General features: G+C 43.3%; 1 protein-coding gene and 1 long non-coding RNA gene across 4 annotated transcripts in view; one reads left to right on the plus strand and one right to left on the minus strand.

The window, feature by feature from the left end:
• The window catches only part of PCSK5 (proprotein convertase subtilisin/kexin type 5), a 455,891-nt gene extending 451,135 nt beyond the window's left edge, over window positions 1–4,756 (plus strand). For all 3 annotated transcript variants that reach the window (XM_088019243.1, XM_028094318.2, XM_028094319.2), the window contains one exon: window positions 4,362–4,756. In XM_088019243.1, coding sequence (XP_087875369.1) covers window positions 4,362–4,756 — 395 coding nt within the window. The remainder of the gene's footprint in view (window positions 1–4,361) is intronic.
• LOC148162365 (uncharacterized) lies at window positions 3,269–13,466 on the minus strand. Its single transcript, XR_015766911.1, has 2 exons — window positions 12,750–13,466; window positions 3,269–3,840 (listed from the first exon to the last, which is right to left on the minus strand). It is a non-coding gene; the product is annotated as an uncharacterized LOC148162365 (long non-coding RNA).
• Between the last annotated feature and the right edge of the window lie 5,735 nt (window positions 13,467–19,201).

A 19,201-nucleotide genomic window follows, 5' to 3' on the forward strand; every position in this document is an offset into this window, starting at 1 on the left:
GGAAGGTCAGAGGGAGAAGCAGACTCCCTGCCGAGCAGGGAGCCCGATGCGGGACTCGATCCAGGGACTCCAGGATCATGACCTGAGCTGAAGGCGGACGCTTAACCGACTGAGCCACCCAGGCGCCCTATAAGTAGATATTATTAATTCCCTTTTGCGGATGAGGAGACCAAGACCCAAAGGGTTTGATTAGCATGTTCAAGTCCATAGCAATGTTAAGGGCTCATCTGGAGTTAGACTGTAGGTCCTTTGGACTGCAAAGCCTGCATTCTTTCCACTGGTGTCTGCCTCTAAGATAAGAACTCAAGTCGGTCTAGAATATCATGTTTTTAAAAAGATTTTATTTATTTACTTTAGAGAAAGAGAGAGCAAGTGAGCGAGCAGGGGGAAGGGCAGAGGGAGAGAGAGAATCTCAAGCAGACTCCCCACTGAGTGTGGAGCCTGACGTGGGGGCTTGATCGAACGACCCTGAGATCATGACCTGAGCCGAAACCAAGAGTCAGACGCTTAACCGACTGAGCCACCCAGGCACCCCTAGAATCTCATCTTTATAACTTTACTTTCTTCTTTTTTATTCTTCTCTCCTGGAAAAACAAGGAAAAGAAACAACTATCCAAAAAGCTAAGGCCAATATTACCTTGATTCTGCTGTAGACGCATTCTATGGAAGTTAGCCAAATTCTAGGACTCCCCTTAGAGACTTAAGGCATTTTAAAAATGAAATTTCATCAAAAGCTAAAAAGAAACAAAACCCTTTTTTACCAATTCCCAGGCCCCCAACTGTCTCCTACCCCCGACCTCATCTATATGTATATGGGTACTTGGTCTTCATAGGCCACAAACTCAGAAGGATCCCATATGGAGAGATTCCTTCTTAAATACATAAATATAAAATATTTTTATTTATATGTTTATCATATATTAGATATTTTTTTTCTTAAAATACATTCTCTAGTCCAGAAGCAGATCATTTCCTTGGGGTTCAGATGTATCGTGGACTGACAAAGAGACGTCATATTTATTTGAGCCTGTCCATGTATAAGTGAGGTAAATCTCAGACCCATAACTGCTACTAGCCATTTCTTTTTTATTTTTTTATTAGGCTTTCAATTAAATTCTAAATATCATCTTTCCAAAAATGAAATATTTCCTTCTTTTAGCTTTCCTACCCCCACAAACAGCTGGTCTCTCCAGCCCCTCATACATATCCACCTTCAGGGTCTGATTGCCTAATATCCACGCTATGTCAGCTAAGAATAATAACCCTCATTACATCAGTGGCTTTAAATGAAGCCAGAAGTGTGTGCATGTTGGGTGCAGAGCTTCTCCAAGACTATTCCAACTAAGAACTATTTAGTCAGCTTTCCTGGGCCTTCTGTGGCGTTTGAAGATCCACCTGGGGCAACTCTGCAAAAGTCTAAACACTCTTGATTACCTGCTCATTTTTTTCCTGAGACTCTGCTCCTTTAAAGAAACCAGATCACAGAGGCTGACCCTGACTCTGCAGACCTAAGCCTGGAGAAGAGTAAGACATGATTGCATATGGCGCCCTAGTAATTGAAACAATCTCAAAACATCTTTTATTGATTCTCCTGCCCTAGGGAGTATTTATCTCCAAGTACCACATACAGATTGCTTATCCATCCCTCTGGTGCTTTAATATTTCCTCCAGAGAAAAATTCTGTGCTGATATTGTTAATGACAAAAACAATTATGATAGTGCTATTATTTTAGAAGAGGAAATTCTGCTTGATGGGCAAAAATCCCATGAGGGTGGAAGTTTGGATAAAATAAGCAACTTATTTATCAGTAGCAAAAAGAGAGGGAAATACATAGTGGTGATGAATCAGACCTAATTGGCCAGTATGTAATAAGCAAAAATAATGGCCCCTAAAATAATTGGCAGCAGAATTACATCCATTAAGCTAGTATATGTAATGTACCTAAAATCTCATAAAAGAATCCTGGGGGCAGACCCAGGTGGTTCAAAAACCACTTATGGAAGACTTACCCTGCATTTCAACTTGTACATCCTACAGAGCCCGCTAGTTTTTTCTCTGGTGCTCTCATACTCTCTTTCACTCTTCCATTTGGCAGGTTGAAGAATAGGGGGGAAAAAATGGGTAATTTACCCAAATCATACCAACTGAATAAATGACTGAAAAGTAAGAAAAATTAGCTCATCACTGAATTTGTGGCTTGGTCCTTCCTTTTGTGACGTTTTGGTTACTCCATGTTCTCAATCGAGGCGTCAAAACAGAGGCTGGTGAGGGACGCCTGGGTGGCTCAGTCGGTTAAGCATCTGCCTTTGGCTCAGGTCATGATCTCAGGGTCCTGGGATCGAGTCCCACATCGGGCTGCCTGCTCAGCAAGGAGCCTGCTTCTCCCTCTGCCTGCCACTCTCCCTGCTTATGCTTCCTCTCTCTCTCCCTACCAAATAAATACAATCTTTAAAAAAAAAACAAAAAACAGAGGCTGGTGGATGAACGACAGGGGGTAGAGTTCTCAACTTTAGAAATCTTAATTATACACAAGAGTCCCCTATCACTCAACTTGGTCATCAGAATTTAAAGAAGCTACCACTCTTCCTGTCAGATTAGGGCTACAGAATGCATGACCCCAAAAACACAACTGAGTGTTTGACTGAATGTCTCTGGTCCACAGTATGCAATTTAGATTCCTGGGTTTGAATTTTTTTTTTAAAGATTTTATTTATTTATTTGACAGACAGAGACACAGCGAGAGAGGGAACACAAGCAGGGGGAGTGGGAGAGGGAGAAGCAGGCTTCCTGCAGAGCAGGGAGCCCGATGTGGGGCTCGATCCCAGGACCCTGGGATCATGACCTGAGCCGAAGGCAGATGCTTAATGACTGAGTCACCCAGGTACCCCTGGGTTTGAATTTTAATTGCTCCACAGACAAGATTTGCCTCTGACAGGCAACAATTCACGTGCTCTCTGTGGGCCTCAGTTTCCTCAACTGTCAAGCAAGAGACTGACCTAATTAATTTCTTTTGTTTTTTTTTTTAATCATTTCATTGAGTTCTACTTATTTACCAGAGTAAGTTAACTTGGTATTTAAAACAAATTTTCAGGGACGCCTGGGTGGCTCAGTTGGTTACACATCTGCCTTCGGCTCAGGTCATGATCCCATGGTCCTGGGATCGAGTCCCACGTCGGGCTCCTTGCTCAGCGGGGAGCCTGCTTCTCTCTCTGCCTGCCACTCCCTCCCCCTGCTTGTCCTCTCCCATTCTCTCTGAGACAAATAAAATTTTTTAAAAATCCTTATTTTATTTTTTATTATTATGTTAATCACCATACATTACATCATTAGTTTTTGATGTAGTGTTCCAAAATCTTAAAAAAATTTAAAAAAAAAAGAATAAAACAAATCTTCAGGGGCGCCTGGGTGGCTCAGTCGGTTGAGCATCGGACTCTTGATCTCAGCTCAGGTCTTGATCTCACGTCATGAGTTCAAGCCCCATGTTGATTTCCACACTGGGCACGTGGATCCTACTTTAAAAACTAAACAGAAAATAAAACAAACCCTATTCTCCAGCTGATTTGCCTTTTCTCCTCATTAAGCTGTGGAGATTCTCTTCTGCCAGTCTTCAGGTCATTTCCTGGGTTATTTACACTGATGTGGGTGTTATCTAGATGTGATGAGGTGAGCCTAGGATCCTCCTACTCCACCATCTTCTCCAGAAATCTGACCTAATTAATTTCTAAGGCCCCACACAACTGTAGAAGTCAATGGTTTGGGGGCACCTGGCTGTCAGTAGAGAGAGCGACTCTTGATCTCAGGGTCATGAGTTCAAGCCCCATGTTAGGCACAGAGGCTACCTAAAAAAAAAAAAAAAAAAAAAAAAAAAAAGTCAATGGCTTTATAAATAATCTTCTCTGCCCTTGAATGTTGGACCAGGTTGAAGGGTGCCTGGGGAGAGGAATCAGTCTTAGAGAAAGTCAGAGCTGAAACAAAAAAGAGAGCATTTAGCAGTAACTGAAGCATGGCCCAAGATGGAATATTTCTCTTAAGAAGGAAATAGAAAAATCGATTGGTCAGGTTGGATATTTGGTGACTGACTCATGAGGTATGAGGATGAGGGGACTCTATTTCTCAAACTGACCTTCATCCTAGAAGGGTTTGTTGGTATCATCAGACACAGACTGGGACTCTCAGGGGGTACACAGAACAATTCTGTCGAGTGGTGTGCCCTCTAGGGAAATCAGAGATAGGGATTCTACCATTTTAGTTTTCAAAGAGAAAGCAAAGCTTTTTACCTCAGAAGCCAATTTTCCTCATTCCATTTCTTCTCTCCCACCCTTCCCCTCTCCGCTTTTCCTTTGGGGTCTTCTTCCGACAGAGGAGTGTATCCTTCAAGCAAGCGAAATTGGGCCTGCCAGTGAACAGACGAAGATAGCCCTGTTCATCACCTCCTCCGTTATGCTGGTGCTTCTGCTTGGGGCAGCTGTGATTGCCTGGAGGAAATCGCGGGGCCGAGGCCAGCCGGTAGTGAAGGCCGGCTATGAGAAGCTGGCCAACCCTAGCAAGTCATACGTTTCCTATAAGAGCAGCCCCAGCTTGGAGGAGGATCAGGTGATTGAGTACAGGGACCGGGACTATGATGAGGATGATGGTGATGACATTGTCTACATGGGCCAAGATGGCACTGTTTACCGGAAATTTAAGTATGGGCTCCTGGATGAGGATGAGGAGGATGAGCTGGAATACGATGATGAGAGCTACTCCTACCAGTAGACAAGAGGCCACCCCCCTCCCCCACCCTGCCCCATTCCACTCACAGGCATGCATTCGAGCGTTGCAGTTTTGGAGTTTTATCCCCACACATCAGGCTGATGTGTGGGTGTTTGTCTTTGTCCTCTTAACCATGAGTCCGACTAGGGTATGTAAGAATGCTGAAATAATTTGTTCTTCTTTTGAGTGGCTAAACTCAATTAACCATAACTGAGGAACAAGGATAAAATTCAGAGAGATTTCCCTCAAAATAATAAGTCAAAATACAGGAAGTGAAAAAAGTGAGATTTGTACATTTCATGAGATTAAAGAATATTGGACCTATAGGAATTCTGTTTCTCAGCTGTCTTGCGGAGATATTTGCCGCCTTCTGGGATTCTGGTGTTTCTGTAAATGATTTGGGGGTATGGGGAGACAAAAGAGTTGTTTGTCTCAGGGGATTTTTCTCCCCTGTCAGCCATCTTTAGGCAAAGGTAGTTCTGCTAGGGCCAGCTGAAGAGGGTTCTCCTCCTCATGCCCTTTATCACTTGCCTCCAGACTGCCCCCGCGGAGCAGAAGACAATACCTGTGCTAAGGGTGTTCTCAACCTACTGGGAGATGAGGAAAGAAAAGGGAGCCAGCATCAGAGCCAAGGAACCATGTGCTCCCTAGGCTCTGGTTCTTCTGCAGGAATCCACAGCCATCCTGTTCTAGAGACAAAGCAAGCTCAGGCAGGACATAGATAGCAGCAAGCCAGTAGGACAGAAATCATTACATTTCCAAGAATTGCAGCGTTACATGCTCACGATTTTCTAAGAGCTTTTGTGGTGGGAAACACCAGCTAAGACATTGAGTAATAAAAGAAAAATGGTAGTGTTAAAATGGGATAAAATGACAAGAACTGCATCGACTCTGAGGGAAAAAAAACAAAAATGTTTTTAGCTACCAAATCAAAAAGATTTCATTGACAGCCTGTCACGGAGCTGAGAACTCCCTGTAGAAGAAGTTGGAGCGGATTCTAATGTGGAAAATCCCAATGTCCTGCTCACGAGCGTAATCCAGTTGCCCACCAGCCTTCCAACACTCTCTACTGCTGTGATCCATTTCTAGACATCCTAGGCTCTCCTTGGTCCACTCTCCTGTCAAGTACAAGCTCGGATTTGGGTACAGGGCCATTTTCTACCAATAGTAATACAGAGAGAGGGGCTTTTACCGTGTGAAATTACATAAGCAGGGTTTTGCAGATTTTCTTGTCCAAGCAGAAGCTAGAACCAGTACTGGGAGGGGATCACGAAAAAATGATATTTTCAGATGACAATGTTAAAATGTCCTTAATTGGGTTTGAGATTTCCTAAAAAATTTATCACACACCTCCTATGTGATTGGTATTGAGCTAACTAATTTGTTTAAGAAAAAAGTCACCTCGCTTAATATCATGATTTCATGAGGCTCGTACCATTATACCCTGTTTTTATAGGAAACCTAAGACTTTTGAGAGGTTAAAAGAATGACCCCAAAGTGCAAATTCTTAATAGCTATGCGATACTGGCATAAAATAAGAAGCAACCTAAATATAGTATAGAAGAGAGTGTATATTATTTTATTTCATGATATGGCAACTATATTACCTTTACTAAATTCATGCTTTTGCTTTTCTTTTAACATAACATATCACAGACACAGGAAATCTCTGTGAAGAAGCCTTCCAAGTACTGAAGGCCTCCATGTTTCTTAGGGGAATGCTCTTAAAACAAAGGTTGGCAAACTTTCCCCTGGAAAGGGCCAGATAGTAAATACTTTAGGCTTTGCACAATGATCGGCTCTGCCATATGGCACTAATGCAGCCAATCCAGAACAAATAAGTGGGCTATATTCCAATTAAACTTTATTTATGGGCACCGAAATTTGGATTTAAGGTAATTTTCACATATCATGAAATATTGTTCTTTTTTTTTTTTTTCCTTCCAGCACTTAAAAATGTAAAACCATTCTTAGCTCGGGGCAGTACACAATCAGGTAGTGGGCCAAATTGGCCAACAGGCTGTAGTCTGCCGACCTCATCTTAAAAAAAATCCTTAAGAGCCCATGTCTATTTATACACACTTGATATGCTTCCAACAGTTTTGATCATTTAAAATCATCTCTTCCAAATCTATCTGAAGTTCTGATAGTGCCGTTTTCGATTCTTAGAAATTAAAAATGGATGTAGGATAGCCATCATATCAATGAGAGACTTCCTTATCCCTTGCTGTGTATTTACGGAGTGTAGCTTATGCAAGAGTAATTTTGTTCATTCTGTGTTGTTCTTCTTCCCTGATAATTCTGAAGCCCTGATAGACTGAGTTGGACATTTCTTTGTCTGAAAATGGTTTTCCAAGAAAAATCTGTGTTTATGATACACAGTTAAAAATTAAATGAGGTTGAGATGACCTTGAATACCAAGAAAAATTGTGTTATTACCTTGTGTGAGCCCGAAAAAAAAAGGCTTGTGCTGTGTGTTGGAACAGTTTGACATCTTTCCTTCTTTGTTCTTGGTCATGCCCCGTTATCCTCAGACTTCTTTTGAAAACTATGCTACCTACTGTCTAAACAGATAAATGTGTGGTTGGAAAACAACGTCCCTTTTTGGTTTTCTGTTTGCAAATAACTTGGAAATATTAAGAGGATCCTTATAGACTGGAAATGCACCAAGACGCTGAGCAAGGGCTTGGAAAGTTCCAGTTCAGAGAAAGCAATTTTAAAATTGGACACAAAATTAAATCAAGTTCAGAGAAGGCAAAGGGGACTGGCTTATTAACAGACTATTTTTGAGCACATTGCATGTGTGGTATTATACTTTACCAAGTCAGAGACACAAAACTATGCTGTTTGTTAAGAGCGCTGTTTTTTCTTTTTATCTTTCTACCTCCAATGACTGGAGCTAGTCATAGTAGTTATGAAACTTCTTCCTAAAAATCAATCCAATCCGTCTGTCAGCCCCACCACCACTGACTCAGGTCCCCAGTCTCTCTCATCTGGATGTTTCCTGCTTCCTCCTGAATTTTGCTGAACTTCAGTCTTTTTTTCTCCCTATTTACCCTCTATCCCTATATCAAAGATCCACCAGATATTTGGTCCACCAGCCCACTGCATTCACGGCTCCCCACCATCCATGCTGACTTTGACATTCAAAATGTTGCAGGACAGAGCCACTGCCTCTATCATCCACCATTTCCTACCCCTCCTTATTTCCCAGATTTCCCATTTGTCCTGAATTGCTTCTAAGTTCCCCAGGATAACATCCTGTTATCTCCTGTCCTTGCGCACACATCATTCACTCTCCTTAGAATATTCTTTCCTCACCTTGACCAATTGGAAACTTTCCAACCATCCTTTAAAATCATGTTCCCTTCTTACAACCTCTCCTGGGAGTTCTCCCCTGACCACCTTGAAGATGAATCACAATCTCACCTCTCTGCCACCTAGATGCTCTGTGCATACAGTTTTTCACATCACATCTGTATCTACTAAAAGAGGGGGCAGCTACTGATTCCTTGAGGTGGCTACTATTTCCTTTCCAGAACGTGGCACAGTGCCCAGAACTTGGTAAGCAATCAAGAGCTCTTGGTGGAATGGAATTTTAGGAAGACAGGACTCACATATATGAAACAACTAGACAACAATAATGGTCCTGAGTGCAGTGTTAAGTGGGAAGGGGGAGGAGAGGTGGTGTCAGTTAAGCAGGAGGAGTACAAGATAACTGCAAATTAGAGCCTGTAGGGGGTGGTTTCATGGGGGAGATTTGTGCTTTGACTTGATTTGAAAAAGAGGATGTAGAAGGTATTCCACAAAATACCCACTGGAGTTAATAAGTAGTTGGTCTGACATTTCACTATCAGATGAGAGTAGTGATAATATTAACTTATCAAGTACTCGTAGTAAGAATTGCCGGTGGGGCCCCTGGGTGGCTCAGTCTATTAAGCGTCTGCCTTCGCCTCAGGTCATGATCCCAGGGTCCTGAGATCGAGCCCCACATCTGCTCAGTGGGGAGTCTGCTTCTCCCTCTCCCTGTGCCTGCTGCTCCCCCTGCTTGTGCTCACTCTCTCTCTGTGTCAAATAAATTTAAAAAATCTTAAAAAAAAAAAAAGAAAAAAAGAATGGACCATCTGCCCGGCATTGTTCTAGATACTGGGAAACACCAGCAAGTGGAACCAATCAGATCTTGGGTCTTAAAGAACTTGTGATCTAGTTGGGGAGAAAAAAAGTAAATCATAACAATACAACTATCATTTTTGATGTCTTCTATGTGCCAGGCACAGTCATAGGCACTTTTGTCATTTGATCTTATTTAGTCTTTACAACACAAATGCTATAGAGCAGTTATGAAGCTTCTTCCTAAAATCAATCCAATCTCTGTTAGCCCCTACCTATGTCTACCTTGCATTGTTCTCAACACAGGCCAAAAAAAAAAAAAAAAAAAAAAGGAGGCGGGGGCGGGGGGGAGGCCAGAAAACAGTCATAAAGATCAAGAAAGATAAGAGGGATGACATCTGTTTTGTTTAGTTCTATTGTCTTAGTGACTAATACATCCAATGGTACAAAGGCAAATATTCATTGAGTAATTCCTGGTATAAAAATAATTGCACGTTTGTGCCTTCTGAGCTCAGAGTACACACCAGAACTAGGTCCTGTGGCCACACTCAGCTGTAAGGAAGGCTTGAAAGCAAGAATGTGATCAAGAGTAATGAGATCGATTACCTTATTGGGTTTAGAAAACTCATGACTCATCCTCTGGGACTTTGCCATCCACAGTAAAAGTTTTCTGTTATCAAAGAAGAGAACAGTGCAGTGGAGCTGTTAGATAACCTAGTAAGAATGTCTCCCACTCTAACAAAGGAGTTCATTGATAAGAGCTAATCCCTGCTGCCAAGGGAAATGATAGAAGGCTAATGAAACCATTCCATGGAACAAACATGTGTTTGTAAAGCAGAGAATTATAATGCAAGCGCAGAACAAGATGGAGGTCAGGAGGATTCCCATCTCTCTACGTTACGGTGTGAAGTCTCCTCCCTGGCTAGGAGTGGGATTCTGTGCCTGATAGAAATTCTGCTGTATCCTTGAGGCGGCTGTTAGTTAAAAATTACAGAAACATCTACCCAAACTGGCTTCAAGACCAAAGGAATTTAGTGGGGCTCATTTAATCAAAAAGCCTAGGGTGGTATCGGGTACTGCTGGAAATGGAGCTCAAAGCATGGCCCCAGGTACTGGTTGATCTCCATTGTCCCTCTCTGTCTTTTGCTGTGTTGGCCACTTCTAACTGGAGACCTGCCCTCAAAGTGGCAGACATTGCATTCGCTTGGGTTCCACATCCAATAGGAAAAAGGCACCACCTTACCCCCAATGCAAGTCTCAAAAAAAGTTCATGGTACCTCATTGGTTCGTAAAAGGCATTTGCCAGTTCCCGTGGTGTAAATATACCCACATGGTGTATTATGTGGCCAATTTCAAGGTTCAAATGTGGATGTGAAGCCTGGAACAAACGTGAAGAAGCAAACCCTTACAGTATTTCTGCCATACAGATGCATGAGAGACAAAAATAGCCTCAGGAGCATAACTTAAGAGTAAAATGTAAAATGATTAGGAAGTGATGAGTTTGAGGTATTTGCTACCTGTGTTTCTAATATAACTTCTTCAATTGAAGGTTTTATAACTGAATTTTTAATAATTGCCATGTCTAACAACTGACTCAGAAGATTCCTGAACAATTAACAACTGGCTTTCATAAGCCCAGACAATCCAGCTTCAACACACCACATTTTTTAGGTAGAATCTCTCTCTCTGTGATTTTTCTCTGTCAAATCTCTTATCCAGAAATTCCTGTCTTTTTTTTTATTAGTTCCCTCACTCCAAAGCTATCAGAAGGCAACAAAATAATGACTTGTTTCCTCATTTCCACCAGCAGTCAAAGGAAAACAAACTTAACAAATAATAATGTTTTAGCAAAGACTTTTAATTGCAGCATGATTCCGGAGTTCTGTCCACTGCTACCCGTAGAGACGTGGACAGCCTCGTGTATTACTTGGTACAGAGTAAGCCAATGTATTCATTTGTATTACTGCATGACAAACTACCACAAATATGGCAGCTTAAAATAATATGCATTTATTATTTCACAGGTTTTTTTTTAAGATTTTGTTAATTTATTTGGGAGAAAGAGAGCATGAATGGGAAGAGGGGCAAGGGAGAGGGAGAAGCAGACCCCCCGCTAAGCACAGAGCCAGATGTGGGGCTCAATCCGCATTCCAGGACCCTGGAACCATGACCTAAGCCGAAGGCAGGCGCTTAACCGACTGAGCCACCCAGGTGCCCCTATTTCACAGTTTTATAACCCAGAAGTCCAAGTACGCTTGACTGGGTTCTCAGCTTAGGGTCTCACAAGGGTAAAATCAAGATGCAAGCCTCTTACCTAGAGGCTTTGGAGAAAAATTGTTTTGCAAGGTACTCAGGTTGCTGGCAGAATTCAGTTTCTGGTAGTTCTAAGGATGGAGGTCCGTGCTTACTTTCCTGGCTGTTGACCCGGGATCACTCTCAGCTCATGGAAGCCACTCTGGTCTTGTGCATGGTGCTCAGCCCTCCTTCAAGGCCAGCATCCATGCACTGAATCCGCCTGCTTTGAATCTTTCTGACTTTCCCTTTTGCTACTGGCTGGAAAAAACTCTTTGCTTTTAAAAGGCTGGCATGATTACATTAGGCCCACGTGGAGAAATCTACCTTTGGCCTTAACATAGCATAATTATAGGCATGAGATCTCATCATATGCACAATCCTGGGGATTTGAATGGGAAATCTTGAGGGGCCACTTTACAACTCTGCCTACCATAGCCAATAAAACTCTTTTGGAAATCAATTTAGCAAAAACTGTGTTGAGTCTTTTCAATATTTGTTCTATTTGAATCTACTAAGTCCTTGTTAGGAAATATAAACAGTACCAAAGCGTTTACAAAAAAAGTTTCACTTTTGTTTGTAATTTAAAACTACAGTACTCTAAAAGTAAGTTTATAAAGACTATACAAAAAAAAAAAACCCTTCCAAAATAAAAGACTATACAAAATATGCTATAATAGTTACATGTAATAATAATCAAGATATAAAAGTTTATATACACTGCCATTTCAAGTGTATTTCTAAAATGAAAACCCTATGTGGATCATGCAATCTGAATGGTAGCAACAAACAAATGGTAGCAAACAAACAACATTATCTGCCCCCGGATAGTTTAATATTAAGGTAAAAAAAAAACCAACAACAAATGTGTGTACAAATAACCACAAAATGAGGGACAGTGCAAGCAATGCAATTAGGGGAAAGAAAAAACAAACCATTAGAACACAGAGACTATGAGAAAAAGCAAATTGATGCCTCTAGGTGCTTTTTTGGGAGAAAAGCTGAGGGAAGTGTTTGGGAGAATCAAAGTGTCTGCCAAGCTCAGTAAGAGTGAGCACTAAGTCTCTATCTCAACTTTCCTGCCCTCTCTAAAATGACAAGCACAATGGGGAGCCTGGCTGGCTCAGTCGGTAGAGCATGAGACTCTTGATCTCAGGGTGGTGAGTCTGAGCCCCACGTTGGGTGTCGAGATTATGTAATAAAAAATAAAATAGAATGATAAGCACTTCTCACATGAATTTGAACTCACAGCTCTATTTCAGCTCCATGTGATAAAGGGTATCAGTCCTCCTGCAAACCAGGGGTTAGTAGAGAGGTAAGGCAGACCTGGCAAGCAGACACTGTATTTGGGGGACCCCACCTTCCCTTCGTATCATCTCCCCCTCGTGTTCTTGTTTCTCAGGGAACCCAACGAGCCTAAGTGGGAAAGCTGCACAAATGTCCACACATTTGGCTCAGTGCCGGCTCCACAAAATATGGCCTCACCTCAGTTTCAATAATTACATCTCATTCTGTCCATTCATAAACTATTCGTAAGTAGGAAGCCCCCCGCTTTTTTTTAAATCTTGGTGGGTGATGCCCCGATTAGACTCACCATGTCTGTATTCATTTTTATAAAGATGATTCGGCATAACAGAAATGCTACGAGTTTGAGAGTTCAGGATTCCTGGGATCGAATTCCAGCACTGACCCTTCCTTGTCTGGAATCTTGAACAAGTTACTCAAGTCCTGATTCCTCACTAAGTGTGGGAAACTTGGAACTCCAGACCTTGCAAGGTTGCCCTGAGGAATGAATGACATTACATATGCAGTGGGCCTGGTATACAGAAGGGTTTCTATAAATGCTAATTCCCCCCATATCATTTTAGTAGCAGTGAAAGCTTAATAGTCTCCCTCCCATGAACCTATATTTTCAAAGGATTTGTGAAGCAAGACTACGTGGATGGAACTGGAGGGTATCATGCTGAGTGAAATAAGTCAATCAGAGAAAGACATGTATCCTATGACCTCACTGATATGAGGAATTCTTAATCTCAGGAAACAAACTGAGGGTTGCTGGAGTGGTGGGGCATGGGAGGGATGGGGTGGCTGGGTGATGGACACTGGGGAGGGTATGTGCTATGGTGAGCACTGTGAATTGTGTGAGACTGTTGAATCACAGACCTATACCTCTGAAACAAATAATACACTGTATGTTAAAAAAAAGAAGAAGAAGAAGAAGAAGATAGCAGGAAGGGAAAAATGAAAGGGGGGAAATCAGAGGGGGAGATGAACCATGAGAGACTATGGACTCAGAAACAAACTGAGGGTTCTAGAGGGGAGGGGGGTGGGGACATAGGTTAGCCCGGTGATGGGTATTAAAGAGGGCACATACTGCATGGAGCACTGGGTGTTATACGCAAACAAGGAATCATGGAACACTACATCAAAAACTAATGATGTACTGTATGGTGATTAACATAATAAAATAAAATTTAAAAAAAAGATTACATGAGGGAGAGAAAAGGAGACTTAACCTGCTCTACATACTTAATCTGTAAGACACACCCACTCAGCACTTTAACAATGCCTTCTAGGCAAAGCAAATACGTTGGATGAGTGGTTTTAAGTAAGCATATCATTAACTGGATTGTTTTACTCGATTTCTCAACAGATAGGGAAACAGGATATAGTTCTTTCAGAAATCCAGTGATTTGCTCCAAAGCCAGGAGGAAATCAAATCTTTTCCTCACTGAAGTGATGAAAGTTCTGGTTAAAGGGCCATACATTCGATAAACACGTTGGCCAAATGCTTGACCTCTAATGAAATCTGTTCATCTCTCCACACCTCCTCACTGTCTAAAAAGCAACCGTAGTCCCCCCGCCAGCAGAATAGTATTCTGTTCTTGTTGCATTTAGTAATCCCCACACCGAACATGGGGCTTGAATTCACAAGCCCGAGATCAAGAGTCGAGGGATCTCCCAACTGAGCCAGCAGGAGCCCCAGAATAGTTTCTTAAGGTTATACGCAACTAATGAATCATGGAACACTACATCAGAACCTAATGATGTACTATACAGTGGCTAACCAAACATAATAAAAAAAAAAAAGAAGTAAACTTGGAAAAAAAAAAGAAATCCTATGCATACCTAGACTGTCCAAGAGAATCCACGCTTCTCCAATAAACCCCTCCTTTCTCCCCGAGTCATGAAAAACTTCACGTTAGAGTTTGCCTACGAAGCCACAGGGAATCTTTGGCACGTGCTGAGAATATGGACAAGGAAGGACAGCAACACAGTCTGTTTCTGGGTCACTTTGTGACTCCATGTAGAAAAGGTGACAGGATTTGAGAGTGGACTGAGAAGAGTCAGGAAAGCAGGACTGTCTGGACAGCCGGTGGGGCTGAGAACTCATGCCAGCATCCTCTCCTTTGCCGCTGTGGTCCCCAAAATGGCTGTGAGTCGCAGACAGCCTTGCAGGCATCCCGGTCCCCAGTGAAGGCGGCCAGCGTCTGACGCCCGGCAGCGAGGAGCAGTGGTGTGGACCTCAGACATCAGCTTGCAACCAGGGCTGTGGTGACAAGCCAGGCCGAGGCGGGGGATCATAAAGTCAGGCAAGCAGGTGGAAGCAGTGAAGACCCCCAGGCCATGAGGTGGTCCATAGGTGCTCCAGCTGATACTTGAACAACACGGGTTTGGACGGCGTGGGTCCACTTTCATGTGGATCTTTTCACTAAGTACAGGGCAGTATCGTGCATAGGTTTTCTCTTACGATTTTCTGAATGATGTTTTGCTTTCTGGAGCTTTCTTGTAATACAGCATATAACATGTAACATACAAACCGTGTCCATCAGCTGTTGGTGTTATTGGCTAGGCTTCCAGTCAACGGTAGGCTAATAAGTAGTTAAGTTTTAGGGGAGTCAAAAGGTAGAGGCGGAGATCTGAAGGCATGGGAGATGGGCGCCCCAACTCCAGTGCTGCCCAAGGTCAACCGTATTTAGTCTGGGGCCGGCCAGCTTCTAAGGGGGGCTTGAGCAGTGTTGTCAGTATTGATTTGTTCCTGGAACAAAGGAACACAGAAAACAAACCAAATTGCTCATCAAAGAATCCTTGACAAAGGAGTTTTCAGCCGGACTTCGTGATGCACATCCCTGAGCCATGAGGGACCTTGAGGGATCTTGCTGACTGATGCTCTACGGACACGGTCTTTCTCTCTCTCTCTCTCTCTGCCTGGGATTGGAATTTTTATTCCCCATGATCCCTCTGGCCAAACTCCACGCTGAGTCCTTTATTGCCTCCGTGACCTCCCTTTGCAGCACAGCTGTAAAACATCTGGATAATTTCTCCGTCCTGGTTTTCCGTTGATTTTCACTTTTTTAAAGAGCTGTTTGCCTGTGAAATCGATCAGTTTCGTCCCCTGTAGGTGGCTCTCCGGTGGCCTTACATGGGCTTGTCTCCGTACATTTGCTGGTGAGTAGGAAATGACCTCAGGCATGGGAAAGTCTGTTGTAAGCAGGAAGGTGCTACACCAAGGTTATCGTTCATCTGTTCTCCTGTGCTGTCACTTACACGGTAGAAACGGAGAAATCAAACAATATCCTCAGGCCAACCATCTGGAGGGGGTTTCTCAGAAAACTGGGCAGCTACATAATCCGTGGGGCCCAGTGTAAAACTTAAGCATTTTGGTGAGCAGGAGAGCTCGGAATCCGAGCCTGGGGCCCTTGCCCTACTAAGCCGCAAGCCCTGTGTGACCGCGTAGGTGGCTCACCCTTGAAGCTGAGCCTGATTTCCATATATCTTCAGAGCCATGCAAAATGCATGGCTTGCAAAATGCATTAGTTGCTACATCTACCTCCACCTGCCAGGAGGTCAAAGCATTTAGATACAAAGGTGGTAGGGTTGGAGGAGAGGGAAGAAGAGCTAGCCACAGAACATGGAGTGTTAAGGAAACCCCTCAAGGAAGGTGGCTTGGTGTAGAAGGAGAATTTCTTTTCTGACATAAGCTGCATTGAAAGAGAGCTGCTGTCTGCTCCGAGGCTATCCGCATTCTTATCTTAGCCTGTGTGACACTTGTAAACTGCGCACCAGCTGAAGTATAAACTCCTCCCGGTGCCGTTTTTAAAGATGGTTCTTGGCCCTTTGGGGGTCATGCTGACATGGGGCCTCCCCTGGGTGTGGCTGTATACTCCTTCTCTGGCAATGGGTGGGCAAGGGCTTTACTTGGTCCCAACTCAGCCTTTTTTTTTTTTTTCCTCCTGGTTTCACTCCCTCTGGGCTACAAACGAAACCAAGAGCGAGCCCACCCTGTCAATTTGTTTATTTCCTCTGCCCGCTGCTCGGAAGTCTCCGTCACCCTTGGAAGGGCAGGAGAGGGCGGGAGGAAGAGCTGGCAGTGCTCATTCAGCATGATCTCCCTGGGCTTGTGACATCAAAGCCCTGTTTACATAGCCGAGGGACTGGCGACGCTGGAAGGGAGGGGCGAGAGCACAGCAAATCCCCCACTCTTTCTCCCGCGGGCTTCTCAGCTGCTCTGAGCCAGCAAAGAGTGGAGAAATCTGGGACTCACCGCTCTCATTTGGCACCATCTGTTTCCTTTCTCGTTCCTTTCCTGAAAACCCTTTTCAGTAAACACTGTGAAATAAAACACCAGAGGATGTATAGAAGAGCAAATTCATCTTTTCCTGAAATGCTGGCTTTTGGAGACCTTTGGCATCTGCAGGAAAGTCTCCAGGGCTGCTTTTTCTTCCACATTTGGAAGGTACTGGAAAAAATGAAGGGACGTGATGCTCCTTTATTTTACTGCAACTGGGTGACGTAAGGAGAGTCCATGATTCCTTCCCGGGAAATGCACTTAAATCCCCTATTTCCCAGAGACCTAAAATATACCAGGAACCACATGGAGGTGAGGACTATAAAGTCAAACGAACTGGAATTTCTCTGGGAGACTGCCCGTAGGTAACACACAGTAGTCGGTCCATAAGTATTTGTGCATTTTCTGCTCACAGAAAGCATTGTCTACCGCTGACCAAAAGTAGACTCTGCATATAATCTAGGGAAGAGTTTGCTGTATTCTTAAAGTTGCAATGTTATCTTTGGCCCAAGGAAGAAATAACCACCTTGCAAAAGTAACCGGCACTGGGTTTCTGGGACTACTGGAAGCACTTTGCATGGATCAGTTTGTTTAATCCTTATAATCATCATAACAACCCTATGAGGTAGGCACTGTTCTTACCCCTGTTTCACAGGTAAGACTTTAAGCCACAGGGAAGTAAAATAACTTGCTATAAGGCTCAGTCTGTAAAGACTGTTTCCCTCTTGGAATAGGCTGGGCTCCCAACACCCAACTCTGAAACTTTCTTCCTACACAGCTTGAGTTGGATTGAGTTGATGTTTTCATTTCATTTGAAGAGTGGTAACAATATCTAGCTAGATGGCTCAGGCTTATTGTGAAGAACCTTGAAATGGTGTAAGTAAAAGCACACTGAAGTTCCTGTTGCTACAACAGCTAAAATTTACCTTTGGTCAGTAGATGGAATGTAACCACTCATATCTTGACGCTCTATGGTGAAACAGGGTCCTTTCTCTTTGGAATGCTCAATGTGCACCCAGTTACCTGCGTTTGACTTCTAAAACTGTGCTGTTACAAAAACCATGATATCCTCAGTGTAGTGAAGCTGTGACAATAACAGATATTTCATTATCATCCATCCTTTTGCAAGACTGTAAAAAGGAATGAAGAAAAAGAAACTTTAAGGGCAGGGAATCCAAGATAACACTTCCTTCCATCTTCTAAAACCTCAAAAGAAGTACTCAAACGAGTTCTATAGCAAACAGTAGAGAACAGGTCCAGCTTGTCAGGCTATGGGCCAGGGAAAGTCCTAGTTTGTTTTTTTTTTTAAAGATTTTATTTATTTTGAGAGAGAGAATGAGAGGGGGGAGGGTCAGAGGGAGAAGCAGACTCCCCGCTGAGCAGGGAGCCTGATGTGGGACTCGATCCCGGGACTCCAGGATCATGACCTGAGCCAAAGGCAGTCACTTAACCAACTGAGCCACCCAGGCGCCCAGTCCTAGTTTTGAAATACATGGAAATCTCAGAATAGTAGTATTAGGTTTTGTTGGGTTCAGGAGGGGTTTGAAAACAAAAGAAAAAACTTCATTTGATAGCAATTCTGTACTGGTTGGAGAGCCTTCAATAAACTTGAAATTCCAGCAAAAAAGATGAGGGTCTCGCACAGATAGCAATAGTGAGTGCTCAAGACTGTACAGGGACTGGCACCCACCCCTTCCCCATACCCTCCAGCAGCTCTGCTCTCCCACTGTGCTGGGTAACCCACAGAACTAGTACTGGTTTACGGCACTGATTTTAAGAACACAATTAGGACTAATCTCCTGGAGGACGGCAATTTGACATCTCAAATCTAGTTCCAAAGCAAAAAATTACAAATATTTTATAGATGATGCCTTTGTACCTTCTTCACTCCCAACCCAATGGCTCACACCTGTTTCCATTAGAGAAAAGAGAGGGGGAGACAGAGGAGGAGTTGGGGGGGGAGGGGGGGAGGAGGAATGGGAGAAGGGAGAGGAGTGCAGGGAAGGAGGAGGCCATCTATTTTAAGCTTCACATCAGGTTTCCTCTGTCTGTTCAAGCTTCTGTAACAAAATACCCCAGACTGGATGACTTAAAGAGGACAAAAACTTATTTTTCACAGTTTTGGAGGCTGCCAGTCTGAGCCAGCATGGTCAAGTTCTGATGAGATGCTTCCTGGGTTGCAGACTGCTGACTTCTTGTGTCCTCACGGGGCAGAAAGAACGAAGAAAAGTTCTCTGGGGTAACGTTTTATAAGGGCAATCCCATTCATGACAGCTCCACCCTCCACCAAAGGTCCCACCTGCTCACACACCGGGGAGGGGGGCACAAAAATTAACTTGCCATCCAGCGTTGGCATCTTGTACTCATCTACACCTCCAGCCTAAAGAGTAAATATTTAAATTTACCTGACATTCCAGATTTGAAGATATGAATACCACTTTAAATTCATGCTTATTCTCCCCAGGTTTTTTTTGGGC

This window comes from Eumetopias jubatus, unplaced genomic scaffold (genome assembly GCF_037043125.1).
Source record: "Eumetopias jubatus isolate StellerSeaLion01/CBP00866 unplaced genomic scaffold, mEumJub1_p1.0 scaffold_15, whole genome shotgun sequence".
NCBI classification, from domain to species: Eukaryota; Metazoa; Chordata; class Mammalia; order Carnivora; family Otariidae; genus Eumetopias; species Eumetopias jubatus.